Source organism: Porites lutea, chromosome 1, assembly GCF_958299795.1.
Source record: "Porites lutea chromosome 1, jaPorLute2.1, whole genome shotgun sequence".
In the NCBI taxonomy this organism is placed as follows: Eukaryota; Metazoa; Cnidaria; class Anthozoa; order Scleractinia; family Poritidae; genus Porites; species Porites lutea.
In genome coordinates this window covers 45,543,563-45,558,546 of record NC_133201.1, presented here as the reverse complement: position 1 = coordinate 45,558,546, position 14,984 = coordinate 45,543,563, and the positions used below count along the sequence as shown (strand labels likewise).

The following is a 14,984-nucleotide window of genomic DNA, read 5'->3' as shown; positions in this document are numbered from 1 at the left end:
TGTTAAGTTCATCTTCGATAGTGCACGTTTAGGTTTGTCCAGCTCCGCAAATATTCTCCAAAGAGCAGATGTCGTCCTTCGAGTTGTCTTCTTGCTGTTCTTGCCATGTTTTTAGCTATTTTTTCACCTAGTTCTTACTCTTGAAACGAGTGAAATGTCCGCCATTTGTCAAGTTCACTGATCAAAACAACTCAACCTCGTGCCCAGGTCTTCTTGGTTAACGGTGCCTTAACCTGCGAAAACGCTGCATTTTTGACGTCATTTCCTCGTTAAACACAAAATTCTTCCAAATTAAGTCATCAGTATTTGGTTATGGTGAATTAAACGTGTGCTTTTAGCCAATCAGAATTGAGAAAATATTTTGAATGAATAGTAAAATCATTAAAGTGAAAACAGAGTGTGGTTCGTTATGTACAATAGAATTCAAACGATAGCTATACAAAAACTAGTAAACTTCTACAGTTTCCTACGTTGTCACTATTGAAATGGACCAGACATCAATTTGTGCCTCATGCTACCCTGAGCATTTTGACCATTTCCTCGGAAATGGGTTCTGAGCAGCTTTGGTCTAGTATAAAGAACGAAAGTACAGAGTCAGTCCAACACCAGCTCGTGGCATGTTACAGTTTGGGTCATAAAGTGTATCTACGCCTTTCCAGTAATAACTCCCATCATCATAACACATGCCACGGCCAAAACTCAGAGACAAAAAGCAACTGCAGTTGTCGTCATCAAGCAGGATCGATCTGATGCCATTTTGATCACGGTACATGAATGAATCTTGAGCTTTCTCTGGTGAATTACCACTCAACACGTCTGGTGCCCATTCTTGCCGATTTACCACTTCCTGATAATATATGTGCTGGTGATCATGGAATGCGCGCCAGACTGCATGAGCAACATCATTGCTGGAGTTGAATTGCCATTTGTAAACGGTGTTTTCCGAGTCAACAGCAAGCATCTCGGTGGAATCTTCCACCGCTGACCAGGGAAGGCGTCCAAAACAGTAGGGATCCGTTGAATTGCAGTGACCAAAGTCGTACTTGAGCACGTCTTCTTCCCAGTCGGGCCAAGCTGTGTTCGCGTCATACCACCAAAATGCCGTCCATTGTACTTCCTCACAATGTTTGCCTTCAGCGATCGGAGGACACTGACAAGCGTAGCTGTTATTCTCATACACAGGGATACATGTGCCACCGTTTCTGCAGGGCTTCTGATCACATGGACTCAATGTAAAGTATAAAATGACAAAAATTAAAATCATTATATAAAAAAATAGGTAGAAAACAATTATTTCCTGGCTGATTTCACAAAGAAAACCATTCTGCAAACAGAATTGCAGCAAAAGGACTTCTTGCCTGGTTTCAGTTATAATTTGTGTTTAAGCCATATCACGCAAAGGAACATCTCCTTTCACCTAAAATTGTCCGCTCTTTAGATTATATATGCGCAGATATGCACTCGAATTAGATAGAATTTGAAAGGAACAGTTCTTTAGAGTATTATCACCTGACCTGTATTGGGGAAACAAAACTTACAAGCCAAAGAGGTCTATTACGTTACGGCTCAGTGATTCTAAGTCGCGGATAACTTCATACCCAAATAAGGACATGACCCATACAAATAAACAATGACATCGTAACCACGTAATGATAAGACACATGTAATTAAAAATAAACTATCATATAATAAAAACCGGTTAAATAAAACTAGAACATGACAAATAGGTTAAAACCGGTCAAGGCTACGTGACTCTATTGTTTCTATTGTATTAAGAATACGGAAGATAAAAGATAATGAGATTATAATTCCTGGGCATTTTATTCACGAGATAAAGACAACAGGCAATGACGTCATCGGCGTTAATGTATTCCCCCTAAAAATAATGAGATTCCCTCTCAAAAAACGGTTTATTCGGTCCCTATACCACTACTGAGATCTAAAAGAATTCAATGACAGCTGAAAAATCGCTAAAATGTTAACCTTAAAACTTAACAGATAAGTAAAAATAATGAAAACAGCCGTTTTAGATTTTCTGCAAAGCGTAGGTGATTCAAAGATCTCAAGCAAAAAAATCTTTAAACAAATTCATTACCTGAACATATAGGTCAATAATTTTATAATTCTAAAATAAAAGTCAACAAATTACGTTTTATACCTTTTGCAATGTTATTCATGTCACAGTAAGTCAAGATAGCTTCTTCAGTACCATTAGGGTTTGAAAGCCACCAATTACCATTGATTGCATCTTGGCCTTCACTGATTTTGATTTCGTCACACGATTGTGCCGGTAATATAGATGTGGAACCTAGGATCACTGTAAGAAATGGGTAAAAAAAAAGGTATGGGGCACACGAGCTTAAGGCCAAACGTCCGTAGCTTATTCAGGTTTCCTTAGCATGAAGCATGCCCAGGAGTATTGCTACTCCCCCTGGATGGGACCCTAGTCCATCGCAGGGTTACCCTTCAGCAAAGACAAACTGGAGTAGAGTTCCTTGTCCAAAGAAACAACGCGACGGGCGAGGCTTGAACCCCGGATGCCAGTTCTGGAGTTCGAGGTGTTAACCCGGCTCGCCCACACTCCTCTCCACGCTGTGGGAAATACCCCTTAATTAAAGCCATAACAAAATACTACTACTACTACTACTACTACTACTACTACTACTACTACTACTACTACTACTACTACTACTACTACTACTACTACTACTACTACTACTACTACTACTACTAATAATAATAATAATAATAATAATAATAATAATAATAATGGTTAATTAACAGGACCACTGGGTGGCTCTTCCCTGTTAAAGTACATCAATTACAATTAAAAATAAATCAAATGAAATTTTTTTCCAAATTATGCAATATACACCTAGAAGCAGGTTTAACAGAATCAAAATTACTGTAAGTAAAACTAACTAATCACTCTGTACTCTGTTACACAAAAAATTACTTGAAAGTCTTAAAAAGGTTCTGTAATCTTTACAGTTTCTAATAGTTTTTGGTAGATTGTTAAGTAGCTTCGACGAAGTATCTTGGAAAGTGCCGTTTTCGGTCGGGACCACTAATCTAAGACAGATATCAAAAAGCAATGATCTAGTTAATTTTACCTCTATGTGCTCCACGCTTCTTGTAGAACCGCTCTGAATCTGACACGAAGTTTTCTGGTTTGGCTTCCTTTGTTCTGTTATTAATTTCGCAGATATTATCTTTTATTACGTAGTTATAGCTCTGGCATTTCATTTTATGGTGGCAGTAATACAAGCATTCAAAGGTGCTTGAGTTGTGTAAAGTCTTGAAGGTGTATCCTTTTAATGCCTTGCCATAAACTGATTCTTCTGACGGGCATTGGTCAGAGCTGTGACACATCCGGAGTGATAAAATGAAAAAGAACGAAGCAACAAAGAACAGACAGCTTAGATGCATGGCGCTGTGGGAAAATGATTTAAAAAGAATTCCAAATCAAACTTAAACTAACAAATGGTAAACTGATCAAAGTGTACTATTGATTGATAGTACGCACGCAGGAGGTTGCTCAGCGCCAAAGAAGCCTAAGAGTCGCACGAGGCGATGACCGAGTCTAGCTTCCTGAGTGCTTAGCAATCCTCTCAAGTGCAACTATACGCCACTTCCACATTTCCCGTAATGCACCTTATCATTCGAAGCAAATTTTTCTTTCTTTTCAATGGCCGAGAGCCTACCAGGTGACCTGCAAATAACTGCCTGCAAATAAAAACTAAATCCTTCGCTTACGAGCTCATAGGCAAAGCAATCTACCGGAGCCCACAAACGAGCTAATTTGGATATAAACCGCAATTACAGTCCAGTCAAAAGATTTCTCTCTTAATAGGCGAGGAAGATATAGGTTAATCTTTTGTAACTCACCCGGTTAGTAAGAATTTACTGTCAGTATTGAATTATGCCCGGTTAATGAACGCCTGGCCAATGCCAGCTCTTATAACAAGAGCCTTTGTATTTCACGAAGGGTTACTAATATGGGAAAGAGGAGAAAAAAAGTTTACCTAGCCAGCGTCGCTTGGGCATCTTAACAGTACTAGCTCATTTGTGGTGAGTCAACGGGATCAAACAGGGCCAAGATCAATTTCAATTCAATTTCAAGATCAATTCAATTTCAGATTAACGGTAGTTCAAAGATACTAAATCCTTTAAGTGTTTAAATCCTTACACATATTAAGGCTGAGGTGATATTTTCAGTTGCTAAGCACGAATGAATTGCTTAATCTCTGATACGTATTCGCAGTCATACTCTTGTATCATCTTAATATTTACTTGTCAACCCTAGACGCCTTGCAGCAAAGTAAAATAGTTTACATAGGAAAAACACGCCATGAGCTAATCAGGATTTTAAAGTTGGCTAAGGTAGGGGGATTGTTTCTGACAATAAGAACTTCCGCCAAAAAAATCTCCTGCCAACAATATGGCGAAATTACCCCCAGGATCGATGTTACACACAATGCAATAATTTTTATACTATAAACAAGAATAACAGGACAAAACATAATAAATGATATAAATGGAAACCCCGTCGTTTTTAAATCTTTAACTTCAGTCTCCTTAATCAAAGTCGAGATTGTTTCAAAACACTCTCTTCGAGGTTTTGTTGTATGTTTTGATGTTCCTTGGCAAACTTTGATGAGCTATATTTTTTATGTAAGTTGTTGTTGTCCCAAACGAAATTCCCAGAGCAAAGAAATGTAAGCTGCCGACAGCATTTTTGCTATAAGCTTAAAAGAATTACAATTGTTAAAGTTATTGTCGTGACGATTTCACAAAAAAAACAGGGGGTACAAATTACGCCAGCCAAGTTTTCGAATTAGGTCTGTACTGATTTTCAAAGGATTTAGCGTTTACGTTTACGAGACCTTCGGTTTCGGCCTAGGGTACAAAACAAAACAATTTATTTCTATTGTAATCACCTAGTATTGTTATCAAAAATATCTCTGAAATATTCCCCAAATTTGATTCAGGAAATTTTTTGCGATTAGTCGCTGAGTACGTGATTCAGTGCGAGTCAATGACTAATACAGTGACTTTTTTCATTTGCGTCAACTTTACTGAGTTGCTGTGTTTGTCCTTTAATGCGGACATTGGATCAAACAAGAAGTAGCGTTGACTAGGTGTTTCGAAAAGAGAAAGGAATTGACCTGACAAGTGGATGCAATTCAACTGCGATAGCTGCCTTTACTTCAGTGTTAATACTAAAATCCAGAGTTGAAGGATTTTAACTATAAGAGAAGTCATTCTCTTACCTAGTCGTGTGTTGGGCTCCTCCTTGGGTATTCATTTATTCTGAAGGTGAAATCTTGACAAAATCTTTACCAACTTATACAATATTTATGTTGATAGGGTAAATATTTTCGTATTGTTAATTTTTCATTATTGCTTTGCACTATTTTTTGTATTTACACCTCTTTAACCCCTCTCATGTGACAATTTGCTTTCTCTTTAAGAAATCGAAATATAAAAGCGATCTATCGGTTATAAATAAAACCGATAGTCTCTGATTCCAAATCTAAAACTGAGGCTTTAACCCTTAAACCCTAAGATCCAAATTTGAATTCTCATTTGCTGCCTCTATTCACTTCCTACAGAAGTAGTGGGGAGAAGTTGAGAAATTATCAACAAATTCATCTTGTGTGATCATGTCCATAATTCTCATGACCACTCTTTTTTTACAAAGCATTGATATTTGATGCCGATCACTCTTAGGGCTTAAAGGGTTAAGGGTGTATATAATATGGAGCCAAGGCTAGCTCTCACCAACAAGGGGAAACGAGTGAAATTTGCAAAAGCTTAAAGCAACTTTTACTGTTAAAAGGTAAAATATGACCAATTTGCCGTTATTTTACCAAACGTTTTAGAACACTTCTAAAAGTGTTATGCGTCTGAAAACTATAACAACTGCTTTTATCGTCAGCGTCACATGTTTTCCTACCATTGTTTTTTTCGGGTTTGAGGAGTTTTCAACAAAAAGGAGATCAACATTTTAAGAAAAATGAATTAGGCAAGTATTTAATGCATTCATCTTTGCCCATGTTGTACCTACAGTAAGTGTAATACCGGCAATTTCTGTCAATTCACTGCCACGCCATGGAATCAATAACTAAATCGCTTAATAGAATAGTCTATAATCTGGGAAATATGCAAAGACTCGATCACCAAAACATTCAGCTAAACCAGTCTGTAAGATGGCGAAACATCTTGATACAAGATTTAATTTGTTTTTTTACGGATCGATTGAAAACCTTTCTTCTAAGATATTTATTCCAATCGTTCCTTTTTAGATATTTCAGGTCCCAAAAATGGTTTATTTGAGAAAATGGTAAAAAGCAGAATTACATATTTCAATAAGTTACAGTCCATATCCTGATGGCGACATTATGATTGACAGATGTGGTTCCTCAAATTATAACTTCAATCTACCTAATAATGATAATAATAATAATAATAATAATAATAATAATAATACTAATAATAATAATAATAATAATAATAATAAGGAGTTTATTAGTAGTACTTCCACGAGGTGGCTCTTCGCCTAGTAATGCCTTAACTACAGTATTATTATAAAACATTAAGCCGGTTTCAAATTAAAAAAGGAATATACAATAACAATAAGTACAGCACGCCAAAAGGAAAGTCACATAATATGCATAAAAGGCAAAAAATATCGGATTCAAAAGAGGGAGGAAAAAAGGTTCGATAAAAAATATGTACAATTAAAAGAAAGCGAGGTTAAAAATGATGATGATAATAATAATAATAATAATAATAATAATAATAATAATAATAATAATAATAATAACAATAATTAAAAATCAGTCATACGCTTTATCCTTCGGAGAAAATGAGCTTTTTCGCTGACCTAACGAACTTGTTATAATCAGTCTCTTGCCTTAACTTATCAGGTAACGTATTAAATAATCTCACTGCTGAGTCCTGAAAAGTGCTGCTTTCAGTTGGAATAGCCAACTTTGGTGCTTCAAGAGATCTTAAATTATAGGCACTGTATAGAATTTAAGGCCTAATTAATCAGGCCAAACATCATCATAGAGGGCTTTATGAGTGATTTTCATAGTGCCAGGTCTCTCCTTTTAATAATGGAAAGCCAGTTTAATTTATGCAAGTGCTCGGCTCTAAAACAGGGTACCGCCCAAGTACGTAGCCTGCGAATGTTGTTTGAACTCTTCACAGCCGTTTCATTTAGTATTCTGGAAGGGGATGGAAGACGACACACCCTGGCACATTTAGAAGCTGTGAAATATTACTTTAAACTATTGGGGATTGTTTTAATGAGAAAACTTGTAGCTACAGATTGAGAGATTTTGGCACCGGAATGAAATTGCACGGCTCGCAGGCACAGTAACTGGGGTGAACTTGCGGTATAATTTGTTCTAGTCAGTGTCGCAGCTTCCATATACGAAAAGACGCCCGAGCGTGCGTATAGCTGAAATGTGAAAAAAGAAATCTTTTTCTACTTCCTGAAAGCCTTTTTCATCATTTAATCAGGGATGACTGATAAATTTCCCCCATCATATTTGTGTCCTTTCTGAAGGAGCACGCCTCGAGATCCCCCTTGCTTGAAGTGCGTTTGGAGCTCTGAGACCTAGGCCAAGCCTTGAACTTTTTATGAGACGAACCAAACTTAGTTGGTTAAGTTCATTAATCAAATCAAATCACTGGTTTTAATTATTGTCCCTTTTGCAGTAAGAAGGCTGATTTGTAGGATCCTTATAAGCTGTGATATATATACTAATACGCTACATTTATTGACAAGATTAATATTTAACGCTAACAAAATTTGAGAAACGTTTAGTCCTTGTGGCCATCGGCCTGCTAGAACACCCTGATCGTGGACACACACTGGGAGATATAGGTACCACTCTGTTGTGTATTACTGGGTATAATAGGTTACCTGGCCGAGCCTTACCTATAAATTTAGTACATGAGACTGACCGACTGTCAGAAAGAGTGGATAATGCAGATTTGTCAAGTGCTGTTTCATACGAAATACCAGGCCAAATGATCGAAAGGGTCCTTTTTCGCAGGTTCTCAATATAGCAAGCACGATAGACAAGTCAGCAAAGGCAGCGGAGGCGTACTCTAGTTTAGAGCGAATTAGCGCGCAGTAGATTTGAACAATATCAGCCTACGGAACTTTGCACTTCTTGACTTGTCTCAGTGTATAAAGCCGTCTGTTGGCCTTCTTCACGATATAGTCGCAGTGCACTGCCTAAGTGATGTCCTCTGTAAGATGGACACCGGGGAGCTTAAATCTAGAGACCTGCTCAATTTCGGACCCACCAACCGCGATTGGGCGCGGCACGCGACTATTGTAGTGAAGAAAGTTAACAGTCATTCTCTTGCATTTACGGGGGTTTAAGCGCATATTGTTGTCAACAGCGAAAGCGTGGATATTATCAACTACTACATTCAATAAGAATGGCGAATTGCGAGGTACAACCTTCAAAACCGTCAGATCATCCACGAATTTAATGTGAGCGCCCCAACTTTGAACAAAGTCATTGACCACAACAGCAAACAACACAGGACCCAATTTTGTGCCCTGAGGAATGCCTCCATTTAGATATAAAAGAGCAGAAACCGAGGGGCAAACGCGTTTGACCTGAGTTCTCCCTTGCAAAAAGGATGCGACCCACCTAAGCAAGCTCCAGTGGAGATTGTACTGTGTAGAAAGCTTCTCCATTAATATAAGGTGATCAATATGGTAAAAACATTTTTTAAAATCAGCAAAAAATAATCTTAGATAGCAACCGCCCCTGTCCAGGGCTTCTAAAGCCAGGTGTAAAAGATAGACAAGGGCCTGCTCGGTTGATTTACCAGCCACCGCGAATTGGTTTCTATCGAGGTTGCCTACAATAGATGGATATAATCTAGCTAATGTGAACCCTCCAGCACTTTAGCGAGCTGGCATGTGAGAGAGGTTGGTCTCACATCGTCTTCGATGCACTTCGATATGTTGTTCATGAAATATTCGACGTCTGGCTCAGTTATGTTCACCTAAATGAGTTTGTATCTTCGAACACGAACGTGAAGAAGATCGTCTCCGGGACAAACTTCGATATTTGCATGCGACGAACTAAACTGACGAGTTAAAACTTTGTATGATAATGTATATTTAGCCTTGTTCAAGAGAAAAAATATTAAAATTACTTTTTGGTCTGATTCAGTTGATTGGTTTGACGTCAAACCCAACAGAAGATATTAACTTAATTTAGGTTGACCCAAATTAGAGTTTGCATGGTTCGTCTCATGAAAAGTTCGATGTTTTGCCTTCGACGTTGGGCCAAGGCCACTCTTCCGTGAGTACACCCTAAAAGTCTCACGCTAACTCCTGCTTGTATTGGTGATAAAATACGTACAGATCCACGAGACGGAACTGGAGTGAACCAATATCGGTTAACCCTTCCTTATTAGCAGATATGGATGGTGCCGAGGGTCGTTAAACACTAGGAGTTTGATTTATCTTTGTTAAAAGTTACAGTATTTTCAATTTTTTCAAGGTTCGAGTCTTCAATGTATCATTATTGCTGATAACATTACTGTACGTTGCGATTAGCAGTCAGAGAAAACCTCAATTTGTGCAAAAGGGGAATCTCACCTTTTGGTGATATATTATAAAAGAAAGAATTTTACCAAAAACGGAAGTGCACTAGGATGGTCAATCGGGCATTATTTAACAATTAATGAATGAGGCTGAGTATCTTATGAAGGATTATGGAGATCGAGGAGGGTGTTATCCGCCTCGGCCTACGGCCTCGACAGATAACACCCTCGGAGATCTCCATAATTCTTCATATGATATGAAAGCCGAATTCAATAATTGTTTTATTATTCATTCAAAATTATTCCTAATTTAAAAACATTGCCAAAACATGCTTATCTCCATCGATCCATCGATGTTAAGTTCATCTTCGATAGTGCACGTTTAGGTTTGTCCAGCTCCGAAAATATTCTCCAAATAGCAGATGTCGTCCTTCGAGTTGTCTTCTTGCTGTTCTTGTCATGTTTTTAGCTATTTTTTCGCCTAGTTCTTACTCTTGAAACGAGTGAAATGTCCGCCATTTTTCAAGTTCACTGATCAAAACAACTCAACCTCGTGCCCAGGTCTTCTTGGTTAACGGTGCCTTAACCTGCGAAAACGCTGCATTTTTGACGTCATTTCCTCGTTAAACACAAAATTCTTCCAAATTTGGTCATCAGTAACTTTAGCCAATCAGAATTGGGAAAATATTTTGAATGAATAATAAAATCATTTGAGTGAAAACAGAGTGTGGTTCGCTATGTATAATAGAATTCAAACCATAGCTATACAAAAACTAGTAAACTTCTACAGTTTCCTACATTGTCACTATTGACATGGACCAGACATCGATTTGTGCCTCATGCTACCCTGAACATTTTGACCATTTCCTCGGAAATGGATTCTGAGCAGCTTTGGTCTAGTATAAAGAACGAAAGTACAGAGTCAGTCCAACACCAGCTCGTGGCATATTACAGCTTGGGTCATAAAGTGTATCTACGCCTTTCGAGTAATAACTCCCATCATCATAACACAAGCCACGGCCAAAACTCAGAGACGAAAAGCAATTGCAGTTGTCGTCATCAAGCAGGATCGATCTGATGCCATTCTGATCACGGTACATAAATGAATCTTGAGCTTTCTCCGGTGAATTACCACTCAACACCTCTGGTGCCCATTCTTGCCGATTTACCACTTCCTGATAATATATGTGCTGGTGATCATGGAATGCGCGCCAGACTGCATGAGCAACATCATTGCTGGAGTTGAATTGCCATTTGTAAACGGTGTTTTCCGAGTCAACAGCAAGCATCTCGGTGGAATCTTCCACCGCTGACCAGGGAAGGCGTCCAAAACAGTAGGGATCCGTTGAATTGCAGTGACCAAAGTCGTACTTGAGCACGTCTTCTTCCCAGTCGGGCCAAGCTGTGTTCGCGTCATACCACCAAAATGCCGTCCATTGTACTTCCTCACAATGTTTGCCTTCAGCGATCGGAGGACACTGACAAGCGTAGCTGTTATTCTCATACACCGGGATACATGTGCCACCATTTCTGCAGGGTATCTGATCACATGTACTCTGATGTAAAGTATAACATGGCAAAAATTAAAATCAATATTAAACAACAGGAATAAGACATTTTTTTACTGGCAGGGTTATTTCAGAAGAAACTATTTGCAGAATGTTTGAAACATTCTGCAAATAGACTTTCACCAAAAATACCCAGTCTTGCCTGGTTTCAGTTACAGAAATACATGTAAGAAAAAATTCGTGTTTAAGCCATATCGCGCAAAGTAACACCCCAGTTCCCTCAAATTGTCAGCTCTTAGGATATTGTATACTGGGCTAATGATCAAGATTAATACTTAACGGTGCTCTCGCTTTGTACTGCTGATTGAGAAACGTTCAAAAATGTGACGAGAGATAAAATGTAAATCCGCGGACTATCATGCCTTTCATCGAGGGGACTTCATATGACTTCCATAGAAAAAAAGCTTGCTCAGTTCAATTGATTCTCCACCGGGTACGCCAAATTTTAGCCAAATTATGAAGAGAAATAACGTTTGGCTGTTTGGGGACTTCAAAACGCAGTCTTTGATCATAAAAATGAAGAAGTCGGGTTAGCGTTAATTATAACGTAGTGATTAGTGATGTATTTTATTTTCTCTTTTTTTTCCTTAGCTAAAGATATTTTTAGATTAATTTGTAAAGTTGCACAATTCAGTTTATTTTGCGAAGTGACTCAATAAATCCCAGTCTATCTCTGTCTATCTATCTATCTATCTATCTATCTATCTATCTATCTATCTACCTATCTAAGGAGGCTCGCACCCATTTTTCAAGGTCTCACTGCTTCGTGTCCAATACATCACGATGACATGAAATCCACAAATTGGGATCTATGAGAGCGTTTTGAAATATGTTTTAAAACATTTTCATCCCAAAATGTCTTTTTCACTTTTTGTTTTTTGATCAACAAAAATAATGATTTACAGTGTCGGTACGATCAAAATTTACATACCCCGCTTAGGTGCGGTTCAGTTCTTTCAGTAGTGAAAATTGGCAAGAAATCGCTGTTTGGGATCGCGCATTTTGCTATTCTTATTCATGAGATATTTTTGCCCATGTAAGCGCAAAAAGGTGCCATATTTTTTGAGCTGCAGTTTAATCTTTTTTTTTTTTCAAAAAAAATCTTCGAGAGGTTCTTTGAGGGTTTTTTAAACCATTTTCCATCGAAAAAGAGCCTTCGTAGCATACTGAGAAGCATTGGTTCAAAACAGGCTTTGTTAAAAGCTCTAGAGAGAAGATTGAAAAAAAAAAATTCAAAAAAAGAAAAAGAGACTTCAGCTAACATGCATGGTCAACATCTTAGTCCGCGGGAACCACCGCGTGGGAATGAAGTCATGTTACTGCGCTAAAGCAACACTGTTATATTACCACCCGCAGTGTACAACGTAAGCTTGAACTAGATGGCAAAATGTGTTAAGGAAAATATTATTATTGAATTCAAATAATGTTGTTTGTACATATTATAATACGGTTTCAAATATTAGTTAATATCTATTCAATTGTTCCAGAATATGTAACATAAAATTCACCGAAATTCTTTCTCTCTCTTTTTTTTCATCGAAGTTTTTCATGAAAGTAAATGTTTTTCAATATTCCATGTTTGATGTGTTAGTTTAAACTGCAGACAGTTATAAACTTAACAATAATTTGCCAAATAGGAGAGTATAAAAAATAAGTTTAAGGATAGGAAATGAAATGGCGTTACCATCCTAGGATGGGAAAGAATCGAATTTATCCTCGAAACTTCTCACGGTGAGAAGCCAACAAAAGGTCCTTTTTATAAATGAGAAGAATATAATCTTGCCATCTGTTGCCACCTATGGTAATTCTCAACAGAATTGTTAAGAAACTCTACTTTTTCTCATAGTGTAACTGCATAAATAGATAATTCAGTTTTGAGGGCCAATTTCCTTTCTCTGGCAAAAAAAAAAAAAAAAAAAAAAAAGCACCTAATAAAAGAAAGAATAATTCTAAATGATGGTACCTTTTCTGAATTTTTAATTTTTGATCCTTGAAATAAAATTGTACTTACCGCAACTGAGAAATGTTTAAAAGAGTTTTCAACCGCCATTAGTTGAGCAGAAGTGAACTTGTTATCTGCCAGTAGCTCGCAATCATGTTCACCGTGCTGATTCTTGTTTTTTCTATAATTTCCAGAGAAGCAGTTGCCGTTGATTAAACACATGCCTTCGCACTCCGTTAGATTTCTAACGCTTAAGGATTGTAAAATATTTGTATTGAGTCGCTCGTTGTCAGTCTCTGCAAAATTACCATAGCTAACGCCCTTCACGAAGTCTCTAACAATTTTCTGCTGTGAGAGAGGTATAATGGTGAAGCAACATACGACAAGAACTTTGAAGATAGATGGAAAGGGCTTTGACAATGCCATAGTAAAGTCTCACTGTTAATAAGTAAAAAGACTGAAAGCATCTAAATTAATGCTCTTGAATTGACGACATATGTTACCATAGAGAAAGTAAGTGTGAGTGACAGTGTGACCTTTTTAATGTCAATGATAAAGTACTTCCATATTGGGTGTGTAAATATATGTCATTCACCGACTGGGAGGTCCGTATTGGGAGAAACTGTGTCCGAGGTCTTGCGTACGGCCGAGGGCGGTACTGAGACCGACGGCAAAGTTTCCCCCAATACGGACTGACCTAGGCCAGTGAATAACACTTTTTTTTTCCTACTTGCCTTGTCTTGCTAGACAATTCAGAATCCTAATACAATTCTAATACCGTCAGTTACATCAGGATGCACACCATTTAACCAGCCGGGTGCAGCGGTGTTACACTTTTCTTTAGGTGGACATGAAGTGGTCATCATAAGACCCGCGTCGCCTTGGAAACGAAACCGTCCTGGGCCGATTGACTTATCATTTTCAGGGGGTTCATACAGCACAGGCGTCGATGGTCTCCTGTCGGCTTCGGTCAGAGATCATCAATTGTGGGGTTTTCGTTGTCTCCCTGACTCTCTTCTTGGCAAGCTCTTACTTGTGGCCAGGGAATTGTACAATGTATTTTGAGAAGTACCATTTGTTTAAAGGGGGTAAGAGGGCTTAATTCTGCTGGGAATTTTCAGTGAACCCTTATGGTAAACTGAGATCAGTAGTGGTGTAGAGACCGAATTAATCCTTTTTTTTGACGTTGAATATCATTAATTTGAGGGGGAATACATTAAACGCCGATGACGTCATTGCCTTTTGTCTTAGTCTCATGAATAGAATGCAAATGAATTTCATTATCTCCCATCTTGAACCGGAACTTTACCAATTGCTGGACAATGAAAGCGGCAGGAAATAGAACTTGTATAATAGACCTCTTTGTTTTCCCAACAGAGGTCCCAGAGGAACTTGGCCCCTTGTCTTTTCATAAATTATGTGCAGAGAAAAAATTTGAAAGGAACAGTTTTTGGAGTTTTATAACCTGACCTGTATTGGGGAAACAAAACTTACAAGCCAAAGAGGTCTATTACGTTACGGCTCAGTGATTCTAAGTCGCGAATGGCTTCATACCCAAATAAGGACATGACCCATACAAATAAACAATGACATCGTAACCACCTAAGGATAAGACACATGTAATTAAAAATGAACTATCATATCCATCTAAAAATAAATAAAAACCTATCAAAACCGGTTAAATAAAACTAGAACATCACAAATAGGTTAAAACCGGTCAAGGCTACGTGACTCTATTGTTTCTATTGTATTAAGAATACAGAAGATAAAAGATAATGAGATTATAATACAACAGGCAATGACGTCATCGGCGTTAATGTATTCCCCCTCAAATTAATGAGATTCCTCTCAAAAAACGGTTTATTCGGTCTCTATACCACTAC

The 14,984-nt window shown here is 37.9% G+C and overlaps 2 protein-coding genes across 2 annotated transcripts; both read right to left on the bottom strand.

Moving 5' to 3' along the window:
• Positions 1-568: 568 nt before the first annotated feature.
• LOC140930601 (uncharacterized) lies at positions 569-1,264 on the bottom strand. The gene has a single exon (XM_073380326.1). It carries the CDS (start codon positions 1,262-1,264, stop codon positions 569-571), a length of 696 nt encoding a protein of 231 aa, XP_073236427.1.
• Positions 1,265-10,487: 9,223 nt separating this feature from the next.
• Positions 10,488-13,209, bottom strand: LOC140930591 (uncharacterized). Its single transcript, XM_073380316.1, has 2 exons — positions 13,171-13,209; positions 10,488-11,147 (listed from the first exon to the last, which is right to left on the bottom strand). The coding sequence occupies exons 1-2, from the start codon at positions 13,207-13,209 to the stop codon at positions 10,488-10,490; spliced, it is 699 nt and encodes a 232-aa protein (XP_073236417.1).
• Between the last annotated feature and the right edge of the window lie 1,775 nt (positions 13,210-14,984).